Source organism: Papio anubis, chromosome 11 (assembly GCF_008728515.1).
Source record: "Papio anubis isolate 15944 chromosome 11, Panubis1.0, whole genome shotgun sequence".
Classification (NCBI taxonomy): Eukaryota; Metazoa; Chordata; class Mammalia; order Primates; family Cercopithecidae; genus Papio; species Papio anubis.
Genome location: NC_044986.1, coordinates 63,789,622 through 63,811,717, shown reverse-complemented (window position 1 = coordinate 63,811,717; position 22,096 = coordinate 63,789,622). Strand labels below are relative to the sequence as shown.

Below are 22,096 nucleotides of genomic sequence, written 5' to 3'. Positions count from 1 at the left end.
AGTAGCCCTGAAGGCTCCTGTGAGCTATTGGAGGAAGGTTGAAATTCAAAGTGTTTTAGCTAATAAACAAGAAAAGAGATGGCTGTTAACGTGGCCTTTTTATACTACAATGAGAGCAGCATTTAAAAAAATCAGAACTATATTGGGAAAGAACAAGGTTACAGAATATAATTGTGTTACCCAAGTTGGCATTACAAAAGACATTTCACAAAGTTAGAATCTGAGATGCTAAAGTAATTGTTGCACTGTTACAATAAATGAAAGTAAGTCAAAACATATTCTACAGTGTTCCTATTGTGTGCTAGTGTGGCTGTATATAATGACAGTTGATGGCTTGGTTCATTAAGCTTATCAATTTAATTTTCAGCATCTTTAGAGCATTTAGAGAAGCACACCTAAATTAGGAAAATTTATAAAAACCTTTTTTTGTACTCTTAATTTTATTACATAAATATTTTTACACACCATTTAAAATATGTTTCGTTTTGTGGAATGTTAAACTTGCAGAATCAATAGAGTGGAAATTTCTTCTTTATAAATTACTTGAAACCGTTAATTTAGCACCAGTTCCATGGAAGTTCCTTCCTGTATCTATGATGAAGATGTGTCTTCATAGCCTAGCACAGATTTACAGACTAAAGAAAGTAAGCAAACCCAAACTCTCTAATGCTGTAAGCTTGGAGATTTTCTTTCTTTTTTTTTTTTCTTGTTTTTTATTATACTTTAAGTTCTAGGGTACATGTGCACAACATGCAGGTTTGTTACATATGTATACATGTGCCATGTTGGTGTGCCACACCCATTAACTCGTCATTTACATTAGGTATATCTCCTAATGCTATCCCTCCCCACTCCCCCCACCCCATGACAGGCCCCAATGTGTCCTGTTCCCCTTCCTGTGTCCAAGTGTTCTCATTGTTCAATTACCACCTATGTGTGAGAACATGTGGTGTTTGGTTTTCTGTCCTTGCGATAGTTTGCTCAGAATGATGGTTTCCAGCTTCATCCATGTCCCTACAAAGGCCATGAACTCATCCTTTTTTATGGATGCATAGTATTCCATGGTGTATATGTGCCACATTTTCTTAATCCAGTCTATCATTGATGGACATTTGGGTTGGTTCCAAGTCTTTGCTATGGTGAATAGCGCCACAATAAACATACGTGTGCATGTGTCTTTATAGCAGCATGATTTATAATCCTTTGGGTCTATACCCAGTAATGGAATCGCTGGGTCAGATGGTATTTCTAGTTCTAGATCCTTGAGGAATCACCACACTGTCTTCCACGATGGTTGAACTAGTTTACAGTCCCACCAACAGTGTAAAAGTGTTCCTATATCTCCACATCCTCTCCAGCACCTATTGTTTCCTGACTTTTTAATGATCACCATTCTAACTGGTGTGAGATGGTATCTCATTGTGGTTTTGATTTACATTTCTCTGATGACCAGTGATGATGAGCATCTTTTCATGTATCTATTGGCTGCATAAATGTCTTCTTTTGAGAAGTGTCTGTTCATATCATTCACCCACTTTATGACGGGATTGTTTGTTTTTTTTTCCTTGTAAATTTGTTTGAGTTCTTTGTAGATTGTGGATATTAATGCCCTTTGTCAGACGAGTAGATAGCAAAAATTTTCTCCCATTCTGTAGGTTGCCTGTTCACTCTGATGGTAGTTTCTTTGGCTGTGCAGAGCTCTTTAGTTTAATTAGATCCCATTTGTCAATTTTGGCTTTTGTTGCCATTGCTTTTGGTGTTTTACACATCAAGTCTTTGCCCATTCCTATGTCCTGAGTGGTATTGCCTACGTTTTTTCCTAGGGTTTTTATGGTTTCAGGTCTAACATTTAAGTCTTTAATCCATCTTGAATTAATTTTTGTATAAGGTGTAAGGAAGGGATCCAATTTCAGCTTTCTACATATGGCTAGCCAGTTTTCCCAGCACCATTTATTACATAGGGAATCCTTTCCTCATTTCTTGTTTTTGTCAGGTTTGTCAAAGATCAGATGGTTGTAGATGTGTGGTGTTATTTCTGAGGCCTCTGTTCTGTTCCATTGGTCTCTATATCTATTTTGGTACCAGTATCATGCTGTTTTAGTTACTGTAGCCTTGTAGTGTAGTTTGAAGTCAGGTAGTGTGATGCCTCCAGCTTTGTTCTTTTGGCTTAGGATTGTCTTGACAATGTGGGCTCTTTTTTGGTTCCATATGAACTTTAAAGCAGTTTTTTCCAATTCTGTGAAGAAAGTCATTGGTAGCTTGATGGGGATGGCATTGAATCTATAAATTACCTTGGGCAGTATGGCCATTTTCACGATATTGATTATTCCTATTCATGAGCATGGAATGTTCTTCCATTTGTTTGTGTCCTCTTTTATTTCGTTGAGCAGTGGTTTGTAGTTCTCCTTGAGGAAGTCCTTCATATCCCTTGTAAGTTGGATTCCTAGGTATTTTATTCTCTTTGAAGCAATTTTGAATGGGAGTTCACTCATGATTTGGCTCTCTGTTTGTGTGTTATTGGCATATTGTAATGCCTGTGATTTTTGCACGTTGGTTTTGTATTCTGAGACTTTGCTGAAGTTGCTTATCAGCTTAAGGAGATTTTGGGCTGAGACGATGGGGTTTTCTAAATATACAATCATGTCATCTGCAAACAGGGACAATTTGACATCCTGTTTTCCTAACTGAATACCCTTTATTTCTTTCTCCTGCCTGATTGCCCTGGCTGGAACTGCAAACACTATGTTGAATAGGGGTGATGAGAGAGGGCATCCCTGTCTTGTGCCAGTTTTCAAAGGGAATGCCCATTCAGTATGATATTGGCTGTGGGTTTGTCATAAATAGCTCTTATTATTTTGAGATACATTCCATCAATACCGAATTTATGGAGAGTTTTTAGCATGAAGGGCTGTTGAATTTTGTCAAAGGCCTTTTCTACATCTATTAAGATAATCATGTGGTTTTCATCATTGGTTCTGTTTATATGCTGAATTATGTTTATTGATTTGCATATGTTGAACCAGCCTTGCATCCCAGGGATGAAGCCCACTTGATCATTGTGGATAAACTTTTTGATGTGCTGCTGGATTCGGTTTGCCGGTATTTTATTGAGGATTTTTGCATCAATGTTCATCAGGGATATTGGTCTAAAATTCTCTTTTTTTGTTGTGTCTCTGCCAGCCTTTGGTATCAGGATGATGCTGGCCTCATAAAATGAGTTAGGGAGGATTCCCGCTTTTTCTATTGATTGGGATGGTTTCAAAAGGAATAGTATCAGCTCCTCCTTGTACCTCTGGTAGAGTTTGGCTGTGAATCCGTCTTGTCCTGCACTTTTTTTGTTGTTAGGCTATTAATTACTACCTCGATTTCAGAACCTGTTATTGGTCTATTCAGGGATTCAGCTTCTTCCTGGTTTAGTCTTGGGAGGGTGTATGTGTCCAGGAATTTATCCATTTCTTCTAGATTTTCTAGTTTATTTGCATAGAGCTGTTTATAGTATTCTCTGATGGCAGTTTGTATTTCTGTGGGATTGCTGGTGATTTCCCCTTTATTATTTTTCATTGCATCTATTTGATTCTTCTCTCTTTTCTTTTTTATTAGTCTTGCTAGCAGTCTATCAATTTTGTTGATCTTTTCAAAAAACCAGCTCCTGGATTCATTGATTTTTTTGAAGGGATTTTTGTGTCTCTATCTCCTTCAGTTCTGTTCTGATGTTAGTTATTTCTTGCCTTCTGCTATCTTTTGAATGTGTTTGCTCTTGCTTCTCTAGTTCTTTTAATTGTGATGTTAGGGTGTCAATTTTCGATCTTTTCTGCTTTCTCTTGTGGGTATTTAGTGCTATAAATTTCCCTCTACACACTGCTTTAAATATGTCCCAGAGATTCTGGTATGCTGTGTCTTTGTTCTTATTGGTTTCTAGGAACATCTTTATTTCTGCCTTCATTTTGTTATGTACCCAGTAGTCATTCAGGAGCAGGTTGTTCAGTTTCCATGTAGTTGAGCAGTTTTGAATGCGTTTCTTAATCCTGAGCTCTAGTTTGATTTTACCGTGGTATGAGAGACAGTTTGTTATAATTTCTGTTCTTGTACATTTGCTGAGGAGTGCTTTACTTCCAACTATGTGGTCAATTTTGGAATAAGTGTGATGTGGTGCTGAGAAGAATGATTATTCTGTTGATTTGGGGTGGAGAGTTCTGTAGATGTCTATTAAGTCGACTTGTTGCAGAGTTGAGTTCAATTCCTGGATATCCTTGTTAACTTTCTGTCTCATTGATCTCTCTGATGTTGACACTGTGGTGTTAAAGTCTCCCATTATTATTGTGTGGGAGTCTAAGTCTCTTTGCAGATCTCTAAGGACTTGCTTTATGAATGTGGGTGCTCCTGTGTTGGGTATATATATATTTGTGATAGTTAGCTCTTCTTGTTTAATTGATCCCTTTACCAATGTGTAATGGCCTTGTTTGTCTCTTCTGATCTTTGTTGGTTTAAAGTGTGTTTTATCAGAGACTAGAATTGCAACCCCTGCCTTTTTTTGTTTTCCATTTGCTTGGTGGATCTTCCTCCATCCCTTTATTTTGAGCCTATATGTGTCTCTGCACATGAGATGGGTCTCCTGAATACAGCACACTGATGGGTCTTGACTCTTTATCCAATTTGCCAGTGTGTGTCTTTTAATTGGAGCACTTAGCCCGTTTACATTTAAGGTTAATATTGTTATGTGTGAATTTTATACTGTCATTATGAAGTTCCCTGGTTATTTTTCTCCTTAGTTGATGCAATTTCTTCCTAGCATCGATGGTCTTTACAATTTGGCATGTTTTTGCAGTGGCTGGTACCAGTTGTTCCTTTCCAAGTTTACTGCTTTCTTCAGGAGCTCTTGTAGGGCAGGCCTGGTGGTGACAAAGTGTCTCAGCATTTACTTGTCTGTAAAGGATTTTATTTCTCCTTCACTTATGAGGCTTAGTTTGGCTGGATATGAAATTCTGGGTTGAAAATTCTTTTCTTTAAGAATGTTGAATATTGGCCCTCACTCTCTTCTGGCTTGTAGAGTTTCTGTCGAGAGATCTGCTGTTAGTCTGATGTGCTTCCCTTTGTGGGTAACCCAACCTTTCTCTCTGGCTGCCCTTAACATTTTTTCCTTCATTTCAACTTTGATGAATCTGACAATTATGTGTCTTGGAGTTGCTCTTCTTAAGGAGTATCTTTGTGGTATTCTCTGTGTTTCCTGAATTTATATGTTGGCCTGCCTTGCTAGGTTGGGGAAGTTCTCCTGCATAATATCCTGAAGAGTGTTTTCCAACTTCATTCCATTCTTCCCGTCACTTTCAGGTACACCAATCAGACGTAGATTTGGTGTTTTCACATAGTCCCATATTTCTTGGAGGCTTTGTTCATTTCTTTTTGCTCTTTTTTCTCTAAACTTCTCACTTCATTTCATTCATTTGATCTTCAATCACTGATACCCTTTCTTCCAGTTGATGGAATTGGTTACTGAAGCTTGTGCATTCATCACTTAGTTCTCGTGCCATGGTTTTCAGCTCCATCAGGTCATTTATGGACTTACCTACACTGGTTATTCTAGTTAGCCATTCGTCTAATCTTTTTTCAAGGTTTATAACTTCTTTGCGATGGGTTCAAACTTCCTCTTTTAGCTTGGAGAAATTTGATCATCTGAAGCCTTCTTCTCTCAACTCATCAAATCATTCTCTGTTCAGCTTTGTTCCGTTGCTGGCGAGAAGCTGCCTTCCTTTGGAGGGGGAGAGGTGCTCTGATTTTTAGAATTTTCAACTTTTCTGCTCTGTTTATTCCCCATCTTTGTGGTTTTATGTACCTTTGGTCTTTGGTGATGGTGACGTACAGGTGGGGTTTTTGTGTGGATGTCCTTTCTGTTTGTTGGTGTTCCTTCTAACAGTTAGGACACTCAGCTGCAGGTCTGTTGGAGTTTGCTGGAGGTCCACTCCAGACCCTGTTTGCCTGGGTGTCAGCAGCGGAGTCTGCAAAACAGTGTATATTGCTGAACTGCAAATGTTGTTGCCTGATCGTTCTTCTGGAGACTTCATCTCAGAAGGGTACCTGGCCATATGAAGTGTCAGTCCGCCCCTACTGGCGGATGCCTCCCAGTTAGGTTACTCGGGTGTCAGGTACCCACTTGAGGAGGCAGTCTGAGTGTTCTCAGATCTCAAACTCTGTGCTGGGAAACCACTACTCTCTTCAAAGCTGTCAGTCAGGGACATTTAAATCTGCAGAGGTTTCTACTGCCTTTTGTTTGGCCATGTCCTTCCCCCAGAAGTAGAGTCTATAGAGGCAGGCAGGCTTCCTTGAGCTGTGGTGGACTCCACCCAGTTCCATCTTCCCAGCCGCTTTGTTTACCTACTCAAGCTCAGCAATGGTGGGTGCTTGCCTCACTGCCATCTTGCCATTAGATCTCAGACTGCTATGCTAGCAATGAATGAGGTTCCATGGGTGTGGGACCTTCTGAGCCAGGTGTGGGATATAATCTCCTGGTGTGCCATTTGCTAAGAAAACTTGGAAAAGCGCAGTATTCGGGTGAGAGTGACCCAATTTTCTTGGTGCTGTCTGTCACAGCTTCCCTTGGCTAGGAAAGGGAATTCCCTGACCCCTTGTGCTTCCGGTGTGAGGTGGTGCTTCGCCCTGCTTTGGTTCTCCCTCATTGGGCTGCATCCACTGTCCTGCACCCACTGTCTGACATGCCCCAGTGAGATGAACCTGGTACCTCAGTTCAAAATGCAGAAATCACCCGTCTTCTGCATCGCTTACGCTGGGAGCTGTAGACTGGAGCTGTTCCTATTCAGCCATCTTCTTAGAGATTTTCTATATGAGAGGGATCCCTAAAGTCTGAGAAAGAGGGGAATGGGAGGATTTTGTATCTGTGACAGAAGGTAAAGTTAGCAAGACATGGGCTTAGAACCTACATTAGAATCATCTTTGTTGCAAGTTGTTCCAACTAAATTTTCTTACAGAAATATATCTGATTTAGTACTGAAAAAGAAAATGAGGACACAGGATTTATTTTACAGGATAACTTGAAAGCTAATTTACTGGTTGCTGGTATTCCTTCAAGAGGTGGGAGACCTTTTCTAATAGCACCCTCCTATCCTCCCCCTTGGTGAGAATCATCTGCTACGGTGTGTCACAGTCACTGATAGGAGTAAGTTGCATCTCTTAGGTGAGTTGGGGTTAAAAAAAATAGTTTCAGCTTTCTTTTTTTCCACAGGATTGCCAAGCCATATTTACTTTCTGAAATAAGAGGAATCATTGAAAACATCACTTGACTTTAGTTTAATCAATATCAAATAACTGTATTGGAGTATTTTAAAAGAAGACGTAGGTACAAACAACTTATAAAAGTGAATAACTTGCAAGATGAAATTGCCTTTTTTGATGGAAGCACAGTGTTCTTATACAATGTTCTTTTCACATTTCATACTTCTCTGGCATTTATTATAAGGAACAAAGCATTTCTGGAATGCTCATTTTAATTTCAAAGCCCAGGCTATTCTATGGAAAACATTTGGCACATGGAGGATCTGAACAATAGAGGAGGAATGTGCAGTGGGAAGCATCCGAAATTGTGGCACTTAAAATATATTCCGAGGGAACATTTCAGACAATGATATTTATTCTTTGTTTTAAACAAAGATTTTAAACTAGTTTTTGTAATTTGTCTTAATCTGGACAAATACCTTTTAACTCTCAATATATAAATTAGACTGATAAGAGTGAGATATTTGCCTTTTGGAATTTGTGAAAACCCATGTAATAAATCAGGCTTATTATTCTTATATAATCCATGATGAAGACACATGATCTTATTTAGCTGCTTGTAAAGCATACAGAATATGGTTTGTTAACTGCCTTCATCACATTTAGCATGGGGGGCCCCAAGAGCAAGATAAACTCAGGTCCAGAGAGAACACCTATGATAAGGTTTCCCATAACCAATTTTCCACACCTACGTGGGGAACAAACTAGAAAATATACATGAAATGCCAACAAATATTTGTGTCATATTATGCATTTTACAAAATACTTTACTTTATTTGACCTTCCCCAGTCTTGTAGGATAATAATGATTATTCTTATTTTCTAAGAGAGGAAACAAAGGCTTGCCACAAGACATTCCACTCTGGGTGAAGAACTTGGAAATAAAGCGAATTAGAATGAAACAGAGGATCTATTGGGTAAAGGGAGGAGGGTAGGAGGGCAGACAAAAATGATTTTCATCCACATATTTCCCCCATAGCTTCTTAAGTTTTTTTTAGTTCGTTGATAAAAACTGGGTCCAGATATCCAAGTAAACAAACCTCGAATGCTGCTAAACAACCAACAAGGAAAATCTCTAGGGGCTACTGCGCAGGAAGCATTATGCAGTTTGCTGTCAAAGATGTGGTGCATGATTACCATGAGCCTCCACTGTTTCATGACATGCAGCAGCTTAGCTTTCAACAGGAGTTTCAGGTCTTCTATTTTAAATATTAGATACAAGTTGTTTTTTTCCTTTCTCTCATTCCTCTACGATGGTGATTTTAAAGCTTTGTTTATAAAAATTTAATCCAAAAGTTGTAATTGTGATCCAAGATTTAATTAAGAGTGGGTGTTCTTTTTTTTTTTTTTTTGAGATATAGTTTTGCCCTTGTTGCCCAGGCTGGAGTGCAATGGCGTGATCTCGGCTCACCACAGCCTCCGCCTCCTGGGTTCAAGCAATTCTCCTGCCTCTGCTTCCTGAGTAGCTGGGATTACAGGCAAGCGCCACCACGCCCGGCTAATTTTGTATTTTTAGTAGAGACGGGGTTTCTCCATGTTGATCACGCTGGTCTTGAACTCCCGACCTCAAGTGATCCGCCTGCCCTGGCCTCCCAAAGTGCTGGGATTACAGGTATGAGCCATCACGCCCAGCCAGAAATGGGTGTTTTTTAATAATGTAATTCAGTATGATGTTTTTGTTTGCAAATACAGAAGCTTAATTTTTGTCTTCAAATAATGTTCTTATTATGAGTTTGTTCTTGTATTTGTTAAGATTCATTTCTTTCTTTTTTTCCCCAAGCTTTATTAACTTAAAATTGGCAAATAAAATTTATAGATATTTATTTTTTACCCTGTGATGTTTTGATATGTGTATGCATTGTAAAATGATTAAATCAAGCTAATTCACACATTTCTCACTTCATATACTTGTGGTGAGGAGTTTGTTCAAGTTTTACTACTGGAAGAATGCTCTAGAAGCCTGTATATGTGTGTATTGTTTTAATTACAGAAACTTCATATAAAAAATACAGAACTTTGATAAGACAGTCAAAAATGAGAGCAGAAAATTATTTATCTCCAAAATATCAAATAATTTTATAAGATAAAATTTATACCACTTTTTAGCCAGCAATCTACATTAAGAGGGAGCCAAAAATAATTATAATTAAGTCAGTATTAGTCTACTTAGGGTGAGAATAGAGATAACTAATATTAGGAGAGGAAGAAACATTCTGAATCATATAAAACAGCGGTTGCCTCAGGGGACAAAGGCCAGATCCTTACTATGTCCTACTTTCTTGCCCTTTGTAAACTCTCAGATTTGCCTCCTACACTTTCCTCTAACTCATTTGGCCTCTCAAACAGGTCTCACTCAGTCCCCCATCAAGAGGCCTTTCCTGACCACCCCGATCCCCACTCTTTCTCACTCTGTTCCCTCCCACAACTTTATTTTTCCTCCTAACATTTACTGAACCTTACATTTTTTATTTGTTTATATGTTTATTGTATGCTGCCAACATTAAGAATGTAAACTCCATGAAAGCGTGAAATGCATTTCTTTTCCATCATCCAGAACAATGTAAAAAATAGATGTTCAGTAAATATTTAACATAGAAATGATTTGATGACCAGGGGTAGTTGAAGAGTGGGCATTTTAATGTCTATATTTTGAAATTCAAACGCTAAGGCTCTCACTTCCTATTTTTAGTTGGGAACTCCATGGTGGCTCCTGCTGCTGTTCTTGGTGCCATGACTTGACTTTTGTAGGTGTATCGACAGCACTGGAGATGAGTCATGTTACTGTGAAATACAGTTGATCTTTGAACAACACTGGTTTGAACTATGCAGGTTTACTTTTATTCGGAATTTTTTTCAATAAAAGTTACACCAAGTGTGCCTGCCTCTCCTGCCTTCCCTTCCACCTCCTCCATCTCTTCTGCCTCTTACACCCCCGAGGCAGCAAGACCAACCCTCCTCTTCTTCCTTTTCCTCAGGAATATGAATATGATGAGGATGAAGACCTTTATGATGATCCACTTATACTTATTCATTTATTTATTTATTTATATTTTCTCTTCCTTATGATTTTCTTAATAACACTATCTCTAGCTCATCTTATTGTAAGAATACAGTTATATAGTACATATAGATACAAAATCTGTGTTAATCGACTATTGTTATCAGGCTTCTGGCCACCAGTAGGCTATTCGTAGTTCTGTTTTTGAGGAGTCGAAAGTTATGCTCAGATTTTCAACTACATGGTGGGTTGGTGCCCCTAACCCTTGAGTTGCTCAAGGGTCAACTGTACTGTCTTTTGTTCTGGGCTGTAATATCACAGGACTATGTTCGCCTTACAATTTGTCAATGGAGTACTTTGTATTTTTTCAATTTTAGGTTACCACACTTGTAAACTGTCCCCAGAACCCTTCCAGCAGGAAAAAAGGACGTTCGAAAAGAGCCAGTATCCTTCTAGCTTCTGTGGAGGAAGCAACTTGGAATTTATTAGACAAGGGAGAGAAGATTGCCCAGGAAGCTACAGTTTTAAAGGATGAGCTTACGGCTTCACTTGAGGAAGTTCGCAAAGAAAGTGAGTACTCTAGTCCTGCTCAGGAGCAAACTGCATATCTTTAGGGTGTTAGTCACCAAATTAGATCTGTGAGTGTTTTGTTTTTGTTGGCTCCAGTTTTTTAGTCTTTTGCAGAGCTGTGAGGAGCTAGCTGTGGGAGGCAGAGTGGCTCATTAGACAGCTCCAAGGCTCAGTCCCACTCTAGGCTCTTCTTTTTAGTTGCTCAGTCCCTGCAGGCAATTCCTCTTCCTCCCCCGCCTTGACATAGCTTTTCCATAATAAACAAAGAGAAGAGTACCCTTTTTTGGTCATAGGATATAGTGAGAAATGACTAATGAAGCTGAAGATTTATTTGTCTATACATAAATAAGTTATGAAGTTCCTTGTAAACAGCTGGGAAATAGAAGTTTCAGACCTGACCATCTCAGAAGTACATTTTTAACTTTGCAAATTTCTGAAGGTTTAGATTTCCTAAACTTTTTAAAAAACGCTTTGCATAAAGTATGCATGAGTCAAGTTGCTGCTTTGTTAATATTACATAATCTAAGCATATATTTCATCTTTTTGCGATCTTTATGATAATACAGCAATTTTCTAATGAATTTAAGTCTAAACTGTAGGATAGTTTTAAAATAATTGCTGAATATTCTTTGGTTAGTGGAATGCTTTCGTATATATCAGCTTTCTGCAAGTATCTATTTTGGGAAGAAAAGGAAAGTTAAATTTTCTTGTTCAGCTTTGTAAAAGAGACTTGGGATTTTTAAATATTTTTCTCCCTTAACCCCCCAACATAACTTTAAGAAAATCAGGAAGCCTTTGCTAATTAAATAATTAAAATGAATATACTAGTAACAGTAAGCTTTATGTCACATGTATGATACAGGGGATTATTTGTTGTATACTTAAAAAAATTTTTAGCTGAGCGTGGTGGCCCATGCCTGTAATCCTAGCACTTGGGAGGCCAAGGCAGGCGGATCACCTGAGGTCAGGAATTCAAGATCAGCCTAGCCAACATGGTGAAACCCCATCTCTACTAAAAACACAAAAATTAGCTGGGCATGGTGGCAGGCGCCTGTAAACATGGGAGGCTGAGGCAGGAGAATCACTTGAATCCAGGAGGCAGAGGGTGCAGTGAGCTGAGATCGTGCCATTGCACTCCAGCCTGGGGGACAAGAGCAAGACTTCATCTCAAAAAAAAAATTGTATTTATGTGAATTTATTTTAAAATAAATTTTATTGTGTATATTTAAGGTATACAACATAATGTTATGAAATACATATAAATAGTAAAATGGTTACTATAATAAAGTAAATTAACATATTCTTAATCTCACAGTTACTCATTTTTTTGGTGTGTGTAGCAGGAGCATCTAAATTTCATTTAGCAAAAATCCTGAATTCAACATGATTAGCTCTGGTCTTCATGTTGTGTACTGGATCTCCAGAGCTGTTCATTATTCATAACCGCAACTTTGTATCCTTTGATCTGCACCTGCCCATTTCCTCACTCCTGCCCCCAGCCCCTGGTGGATACTGTTTTATTCTCTGTGTTTGCCTATATGACTTTCTTAAACAAAGATTCTACATATAAGTGAGATTGTGCAATAGCTTTCTATGTCTAGCTTATTTCGCTTAGCATGATGTCCTGCAGTTTCATCCATGTTGTGACAAATGGCAGGATCTCCTTTTTTCCGTTGTATATATAGACCAATTTATTTATCCATTCATCTGTTGATGGACGCTTAGGTTGTTTTCATATCTTGACTATTGTAAAAAATGATACAGTGAATATGGGAGTGCAGATATCTTTATAAGTGGTGCTTTCCTTTACTTCAGTGTTATACCCAGAAGAGGGATTGCTAGCTCTTAATGGTAGTTCTATTTCTAATTTCTTTAGGAACCTCCACACTGTTTTCCAAAATGGCTACACTTTGTTATATGTATTATGTACAATTTATATTTTATACGTATTCTTCAGACAATATATAGACAACATAATGTGCAAGATAATTTGAAATATATTTGTTGTTTTTCCCTGCTCCCTACCAACAGAGACCCACACTTTGTCCTTGTTCTTGATCATCATCTTAGTCACCAAGTCAGTTTAGACTCTTCCTTTCATTCCACCCTCTCTTCCAATTAAAGTCTAAGTTCAATGAACTTTTAAAAACTTTTCTAAAACGTTTATTTCAGGTTCAGGGTACATATGCAGGTTTGTTATATTGGTGTCATGGGGGTTTGGTGTATATATTCTTTCATCAGTCAGGTTCAATGAATTTTTTCTCCTTGTTGTCTCTCAGATCTGTTCCTTCTACTCTATTCTTAACATTGCTTCGTGAATTCAGGGTTATTGCATTAGCTTTCCTCCATAGTAAAATCAAATAGATCTTTTAAAAATGAAAATATGCTCATTTTACTTGTCTGCTTAAAATCATTTTTAGTAGCTGTTGGAGGATCAGGGGGACTACCTTTTTCAATAAAGTTCAAACTTTAAACCTGCCTCCCAAAGCATTTCATGATTTGGCTTCTGCCATTATCTTGCACCTCATTTCCTGTGACTGCTCCTCCCTCAAATGTTCCTCCAAACAGGAACTCTCAGTTTCTTGAATGTTCCATGTTGCTTTATGCCTCTCTGCACGTGTTATCAGCTACAGTCATACCTTACTGAACAATGGGGACATGTTCTGAGAAGTACATCCATATGTCATTTTGTCATTGTGTGAACATCATAGAGTATACTTACACAAACTTAGATGGCATAGTCTACAACACACCTAGGCATCCTAGACTACAAACTTTTACAGCATGTTACTATACTGAATGCTGCAGGCAATGATTAATATAACATAGCGGTAAGTATTTGTATAACTAAACATGGAAAAGGCACAGTAAAAATATGGTTAAAAAAATTAAAAAATGGTACACCTGTGTAGGGCACATACCATGAATGGAACTTGCGGGACTGGAAGTTGCTCTGAGTGAGTCAGGGAGTGGTGAATGCCTAGTATCACTGTAGACTTTATAAATACTGTACACTTAGGCTACCCTAAATTTATTTAAAAATATTTTTCCTTCTTCAATAATAAGTTAACCTTAACTTACTGCAACTTTTTAACTTTATAAGCTTAAAAAATTTTTAACTTTTTGACTCTTTTGTAGTAATACTTAGATTAAAAGACATTGTACAGCTGCACAATATTTTCTCTTTTATGTCCTTATTCTATAAGTTTTTTTCTTTTTTAAATTAAAAAAAATTTTTTTTTTTTACTGTTTAAAGTTTTTTTTTTTTTACTAAAATCTAAGACGCAAATACACACATTAGCCTAGTCCTACACAGAATTAGGGCTGTCAATGTCATTGCCTTCCACTTTCATATCTTGTCCCACTGAAAGGTCTTCAGGGGCAATAGCATGCATGGGAATTTTCATCTCCTATGTTAACAATGCCTTCTTCTGGAAGTGTTACCAAAACCCACAGGCGTTGCACTACAATGTTACTATGGCTATGAGGTCACTAGGCAATAAGAATTTTTCAACTCTACTATAATCCTATGGGACCACCATCATGTATGCATCTGTTGTTGACCGAAATGTTGTTATGCAGAACATGACCATATTCCTGTCACTTGGATTGCCTTTCTAATTCAGTCAGTTCTTGCTCATGTAGTAAAGCTGAGCCAAGGTCATCTTTTCCAGGAAGTGTTTACTGATCCCTGGATGCTGATTTAGAGGTTTGTCTTCTGTGTCCTCACAGACTCTAAGCATCTCTCATTCATGACAGTAACCACCCTATACAGTGAACATTGATGTGCTTGTTTAGTAAATCGTGACTGTTAGTTAATTTATTGAGCATGGCAGGTACCAGGTGTTATTTGATTACCAATGCCTGACACATCACAGACACCTGTTAAACGTTTGTTAAATAAATTAAAAAGTTGAAGCATCCTTTTGTCACTTTATATTATAAAATTTTATAATAGTCTTATCTTTGCTTTAACTCTCATAATTATAGTTTCTCTGTTGATTCTGTGGTAAGGGATATGAGCTCTATCCTTACACTGTTTCTGTAGGAAAATATGATCTATTTGACAGCATAATTTCCATAAACTGTCTGGTAATAAGTATGTAAGACATCAGTCATTCTCAGAAAGGAACAATAGTTGCCATGAGATGGTATTTGCCTTTGTTTTTAAGTAAGTTGACCTTTTTAGCTCAAAAAAAGGATATCACTTTAAAGAGAAGTTCTCAAAGAGAAGTCTTGATTCCAGGATTATGCTGTACAGGGTATATCCTTCACTGTGTTCTATTATAACGTGTGGAATACCTCTACATGTCATATGCTGCACACACCGCAGATTCATTTGGTTAAAGATCACCAAGTGCTTTACCGTGTGATTTATTTGACAAACTGCCAAAATGAGCTACTGCCAGTGACTTCAGGGTGGGAGGAAAGCAATGCAATGGCACATGGTTCTGGAATTTGGGGAACAGCCAATGATTATCCTATGTATAGTAGGGATAGTGACACTGAGAGCATTGTTCCCAAAAGCTTGGAAGGAATTTTAAGCTCAGTGGTGGAGTTGAAGTATAAGGAGAATGGATTCTGATCCAATAAACTCTATAAAATACTGGAAATGTATTTTAAGTAGTTTCCTGCTTTGAGTTATTTTTTTAAAGGTATTTGTCCAGTGGCATAATGTGAAGGACTAATGAAGAGCAACTAATAAGATTAAAGTATTTGCAAAAGTGAAAATATATTGAAATATTATGAAAATATATTGAGAGTAGAGATAGCTTTATTATATATTTATTGACTTCTAAATTGAGACCAATTTAGAAAATCTTTCCTTCCAATAAAGACATATAATTTATGTAGCCTTACTACAAGATTCTGTTTCATTGCTTTCGGTGACTTTATTTACAGACTTGAAGTGATAAATAATGTGGGCATTTTGGTTAACTAAAGAACTTGCCCATGAAAGGTGAAACATGGGTAGTATAAGGGAGAGATGGTGAAAGGAAAGGTAATATGTGGGTAGAAGTGTAGAGATTCAGCAGAAGTGGTTCACATTGTAAATTATTACTTATAGTTACTCATGATCTTATAGCTTACTCGTACACTTATACCAATACAATGGCAAAGTATTAAATTCGACATTTTCTTGAAATAGTTTTAGAATATTCATATAGCAGTTACCCAGGGATTAGTTAAGAGTTGTTTATAATGTCTAGATTACGTGTTTTGCCTGTAGCATATATACTACCTTTATATAGTTTCTATTACCCTACAATCTCTAGACATTGCTTCTAAGCCAGGGGTCCCCAACCCTGGGTCGTGGACTGGTACTGGTCCATGGCCTGTTGGGAACCAGGCCGCACAGCAGGAGGTGAGCGGCAGACAAATGAGCATTACCGCCTAAGCTCCACCTGCTGACAGATTAGCTGCGGCATTAGAGTCTCTTAGGAGTGTGAACCCTATTGTGAACAGCACATGTGAGGGATCTAGTTTGAGTGCTCTTTATGAGAATCTAATGCCTGATGATTTGAAGTGGAATGGTTTCAGGATGAAACCATCCCCATTCCCCCCACCTACTATCTGTGGAAAAATTGTATTCCATGAAACCAGTTTCTGGTGCCAAAAAGGTTGGGGACCACTGTTCTAAGCCACACAAGTGGTTGTTTTTAATGTTTTAAATGGTTTATTGAAGAATAACATATATACAGAAAAGTGCACACATTATCTCTAAACAATAAATTTCCACATAGTGAACACACTCATGTAACCTCCACCCACATCAAGAAATAGAATATTATTAAACCCTAAGAGTGCCCCTTGTCCCCTCTACCAGCTACTACTCCCTCATCTCAAAGGTAATCATTATCCTGACTTCTAACACCATAGGTTAGTTTTGCCTCTTTTTGAACTTTAAATAGTGAGACTATACAGTGTGTTGTATTTTGTGTCTGATTTCTTTTGCTTAATGTTGTATGTCTGTGAGAGCTCACCATATAGTAGTTCATTCATTCATTGATAATAGACCATAATTTATCTATCCATTCTATTGCTGATGAACATTTGAATTATTTCCGGTTTTTGTCTTTAATAAGCATTGCTATTATATACACATTTGTGCATTACTTTCAGTGCATTAATATAGACATTCTTTTGGACTAACACCTAGGAATGAAATTTCTGGGTCATAAGGTATACATATGCTCAGTTTTAATATATATTACCAAACAGCTTTCCAAAGTGAATTTTCTAATATGAGTTCCAATTGCTCCACATTCTTTGCGAACTTGGTGTTAGCAAGTGTCAGTGTTTTTGGTTCAAGTGTGTGTAGTGGTATTATATTGTAGTTTTAATTTGTATTTCTCTGATAACTTTTTATATGTTCTAGATATGAGTCCTTTTGTTAGTTGTAGGTATTACAAATATCTTCTCCCTGTCATAATATTAACCATTTTTAAATATTCAGAAGTTCTTAATTTAAATAAATTCCAAATTACCATTTTGTTCCTTTATGGGTAGAGATTTTGTGTTCTGTTAAAAAAAAGTTTGTTAACATGAGTACTTCAAAGTCAAGAAGATATTTTCTTATGTTAGCATCTGGAAGCTTTATTGTTTTACAATCTACCTGGAAATAAATTTTTATGAATTCTGTGAGTTAGAGGTCACATTTTTTTAAAATATAGAATTTAATTGCTCCAGTACCATATATAAGCATTTAGATGTTTAGTTTTTCCAGTACCGCTTATTGAACAAACTATGTTTTTCTTTTGAATTCCTCTTTCACCTTTGTTGAAAACCAATTGACCATATATGTATGGGTCTACTTAGGTACTCTTATATGAATATGAATCTTTGATTTATATATCTATTCTTACACCAATGCCACAATAGTCCTAATTACTGTACCTCATAGTAATTGAAATACAAATTATTTTGATTAGGTTATTCTAGGTGCCTTGAACCTCATAGATATTTTAGAATTAGCTTGTCAATTTTTACAAAAAAGTCCACTGCGATTTCATTTAGGACTAGATTACATCTATGGATCAATTTGGGCTGAACTGACATTTTGACAGTGATGAGTCTTCTGATTAAAAGCATGGTATATATCTCTACATTTATTTTGGATATAAATCTTGCACATATTTTATTAAATTTGTCCCCAAGTATTTCATATCTTGTCATATTTTAAATGGTACTTTATAACATTTAATTTAAATATATCACAATAATTCTTTCTGCCCTCTCCAGTCTATTTTAAAATCCATCCAGTGAACCTTTTTTTTACTTTAGTTCCTGAATTTTCATTTGTTTTTGAAAATAGTTTCCATTCCTGAAATTTCCCATCTATTCATCCATTAGGACTAGTCTCTTTCAAAATCTATTTATGATAGTTGCATTACACCCTTTATTTGCTGACTACAACTGAGTTTTGTTTCTGTTGACTGATTTTTCTTTGACTATGGGTGACATTTTCCTGTTTCTTCATATGATAGTAAGTTTTGGTTATATACTTGACAGTATAGAAAAGAGACTATAGGTATTTTGGATTCTTGTTTGGGTGAAATGGTAGAGATGGAAAAAGAAAGAGATATTTTGGATTCTTTTATTTTCCTTGGAAGAGTGTTGAGTTTTACTTCAGCAGGTGGTTAAATTACTGGTGAATAACCGGGAGTTTGTGTAGCCTTTTTACCAGGTTGATTTGGTTTTTATTCTTACAGAGAATTCTTAGTCCTGGGACATGGTCTTTTCTTCTATAGAGTTTGGTGAAGTTTCAGTGGACAGTTTGATGTGTTTACAAAACCTATCTAACTTGCAGGATTCAAACTTTTAACTCAGTTGTTCCTGAAATGAAATGGGCAGCAATTGAAATCACAGCACAGATTTTTATTTTTATTTTTTCCTTATGATTATTGCTTTCTATTGGGTTCTTCGGCATCTTCCCGGTTTTAGAAAAGTTCATGTGTACCTTCAGGGCTCCCCAATCTTTAGTTTTCTCTTTTATGAGATTGTTTTTTACCTTCAGTTTTTACTCACTCTGTCCTTTCCCAGACTCTGTCCTGTGACATCTTAAGTCAGTAAGATGGTAGCTTACTATTTGAGTTCTAACTGCCCTATGCTGTCCCACTGGAGAGTGTACTTATAGGAAATGCCATATAAATGTAACTCTCAACCAGTATGGTTTCTAGTATTTCAAGAGTCAAATTCTCTCCAGTTTCCTTTTGCTTTCTGTCCTTATCAGGTGCCTTGAAATAGATCTTTTGGGAGGAGCCAAGCTAGCTGACTACAGGGATCAGGAAGAGCTTCTCCCACCAAGAGACCAGACCATCAAAATCAGCACACTCTGAACAGTACTTTGGAAGGAAGGCATTGAAAGTGGTTGGAAGGAGAATGCAGATCCTGGACTGAAGAGGGAGGAAGCTGGGAACCCTACATGGGGTTGCCAAGCATCAGGACTCATTCTTGGCCCTGAGAGGCTCCTGGGGAAGGGGTGAGTTAAATAGGCATAGAGTGGCCTGCTCTCACCAGGGACCTCAGGAATCCTAGGTGCATGATACCCCATGATCCCCATAGACATTTGAACTGGCAAGGAGAGCTGTTTGGAGAGCTGGCAAAGACAGGAATCTAGCCTGCTTGGAACCCAGAGAGTTTGGAACAAGAATGATCACAGTGGCACGTGGCCAGGGATGCCCATCCCCCAAGGCTTGCCATACTCCTCTAGGTAGTTTTGGCCTTTCTTGACTGTCAGATCTAGACAGAGCAGGGCTATCTTAGCTGTGCGGTGGAGTCAGTCTGATGAGTGCTCCTCTCTCTGCCCAGCCTCTCCCAAGGTCTCTGTCTGGCTACATTCTTTTGCAGCGCAGCCTTGGATGCCCAACTGGTGTGCTTTCCAGTAGCCACCACCATAACTCTTTGGCTGGCAGATCCAATTTAACTGTGAGATAACTTTTGCAGATGGGCCCCCACCAGTGTGCACCTCCTCACAGCTTCCACCCACCACTTTGCTGGTGTGCATTCACCTGCAGCCTCGTCCTATAAACCTTGTGACTGCCACCCCGGTGCCACTGGAGAACGTGTGCATGCACAGCCCCCACCTCCCTACCACTGCCCTGTTGCTGCTGGTGCACACATGTGAGCATCAACCCCACTGACACCACGCCGATGAAGGGCTTTTGCCAGCATCCTCCATCAGAGTATTGTTGCCAGTGGACCAGGAAAATCTTGGTCCCTCCAGTGCAGCAGGTGCTTAACCTTGAGGGGCCAGAGAACAAAGCTGTGGGCTTGGTCCCTGCCCCCACACAGTTAGAGCATGCAGCACAGAAGTGATGAGCTGAGCCTTGACCTTCTGAAATCATCCAGAAATGAAGCCAGTTGACCAAATTCAACTTATACCACAGTCAGACCTCCAAGGGCATCAAAGAATATAAGAGCAAAAAGCTTGATCCAAAGGAGAGCAACTTCAAAGATTAAGGGAACATCAACCCACACAGATGAGAAAGAACCAGTGTAAGAACTCTGGCCACTCTAAAAGCCAGTATATTCTTACCTCCAAATGACTGCACTAGCTCACCAGCAATAGTTTTTAACCAGACTGAAATGGCTGAAACGACAGCATAGAATTCAGAATTTGGATGGCATGAAAGATTATCAAGATTTGGGAGAAAGTTAAAACCCAATCCAAGGAATCTAAGGAATCCAGTCAAATGATTCAAGAGCTGAAGATAAAATAGCCATTTTAAGAAAGAACCAAACTAATCTGATAGAGCTGAAAGACTCACCAAAAGAATTTTATAAAACAACTGGGAGTATTTTTTTTTTTTTTTGAGACAGAGTCTTACTCTATCGCCCAGGCTGGAGCGCAGTGGCTGGATCTCAGCTCACTGCAAGCTCTACCTCCCGGGTTTACGCCATTCTCCTGCCTCAGCCTCCCAAGTAGCTGGAACTACAGGTGCCCGCCACCTCGCCCGGCTAGTTTTTTGTATTTTTTTTTAGTGAAGACAGGGTTTCACCATGTTAGACAGGATGGTCTCGATCTCCTGACCTTGTGATCCGCCCTTCTTGGCCTCCCAAAGTGCTGGGATTACAGGCTTGAGCCACCGCGCCCAGCCAACAACTGGAAGTATTAAAAGCAGAATAGATCAAACTGAGGAAGGAATCTCAGAGCTTGAAGGCTGGTTCTTTGAATCAACTCACTCAGAAAAAAATAAAGAAAAAAGACAAAAAAGGACAAAATCTCTGAGAAATATGGGATTACATAAAGAGACCAAATCTATGACTCATTGGCATCCCTGAAAGAGAGGGAAAGAGAGAACACATTGGAAAACATATTTGAGGATATTGTCCACAAAAATTTCCCCAACCTCTGTAAAAAGGTTGATGTTCAGACTCAGGAAATTCAGAGAACCCCTGTGACATACTATACAAGATGACTATCCCCAAGACACATAATTATCATTCTCCAAGGTGAATGCCAAAGAAACAATATTACAGGCATCTAGAGAGAAGGGGCAGGTCATCTACAAAGGGAATCTCATCAGGCTAATAGTGGACCTTTCAGCAGAAACCTTAGAATCTGGAAGAGACTACAGGCCTATATTCAGCATCCTTAATCCTTGAAGAAAGAAATTCCAACCAAGAAGTTCATATTCAGCCAAACTAAGCTTCATAAGCAAAGGAGAAATAAAACCCTTTTCAGAAAAGAAAATGCTAAAGGGAATTTGTTACCACTAGACCTGTCTTTTGAGAGGTCCTTAAAAACCCATTTACCCCTAGTGTTCCATTATTGGAATGGTAAGCATGTGGGAATTATTTATATTCTACTGCTCAAAGTCTGATTGCAAAAGTTAAAAAAATTGCAACCACCGGTATAAATGGGTTAAGGGAGTGCTAAACATGGAAACAAAAGACTATTGCCAGCCACCACAAAACACTTAAGTACATAGACCCAATGCACTATAAAGCAACTACATAATCAAGTCTACATAAACACCAGCTAACAATATGATGGCAGGATCAAATCTGCACATATCAGTGTTAACCATAAATGTAAATGGGTTAAATGCCCCACTTAAAAGGCACAGCAAGTTGTCGGATAAAGAAGCAAGACTCAACTGCATGCTGTCTTCAAGAGACCCATCTCACCTACAGTGACACCCATAGGCTCAAAATAAAGGGATGGAGAAAGATCTGCCAAGCAAATGGAAAACAAAAAAGAGCTGAGTTTGATATTTTTATTTCAGACAAGACAGACTT

At 38.1% G+C, this 22,096-nt stretch overlaps 1 protein-coding gene across 8 annotated transcripts in view; it reads left to right on the top strand.

Moving 5' to 3' along the window:
• Positions 1–22,096, top strand: part of CTNNA3 (catenin alpha 3) — a 1,832,183-nt gene that overhangs the window by 107,395 nt on the left and 1,702,692 nt on the right. For 7 of the 8 annotated variants that reach the window (XM_009214841.4, XM_009214844.4, XM_009214842.4 and 4 more), the window contains exon 3: positions 10,660–10,852. The exons of the other annotated variant lie outside the window; for it this stretch is intronic. In XM_009214841.4, coding sequence (XP_009213105.3) covers positions 10,660–10,852 — 193 coding nt within the window. The remainder of the gene's footprint in view (positions 1–10,659; positions 10,853–22,096) is intronic. 8 annotated transcript variants of the gene reach the window in all.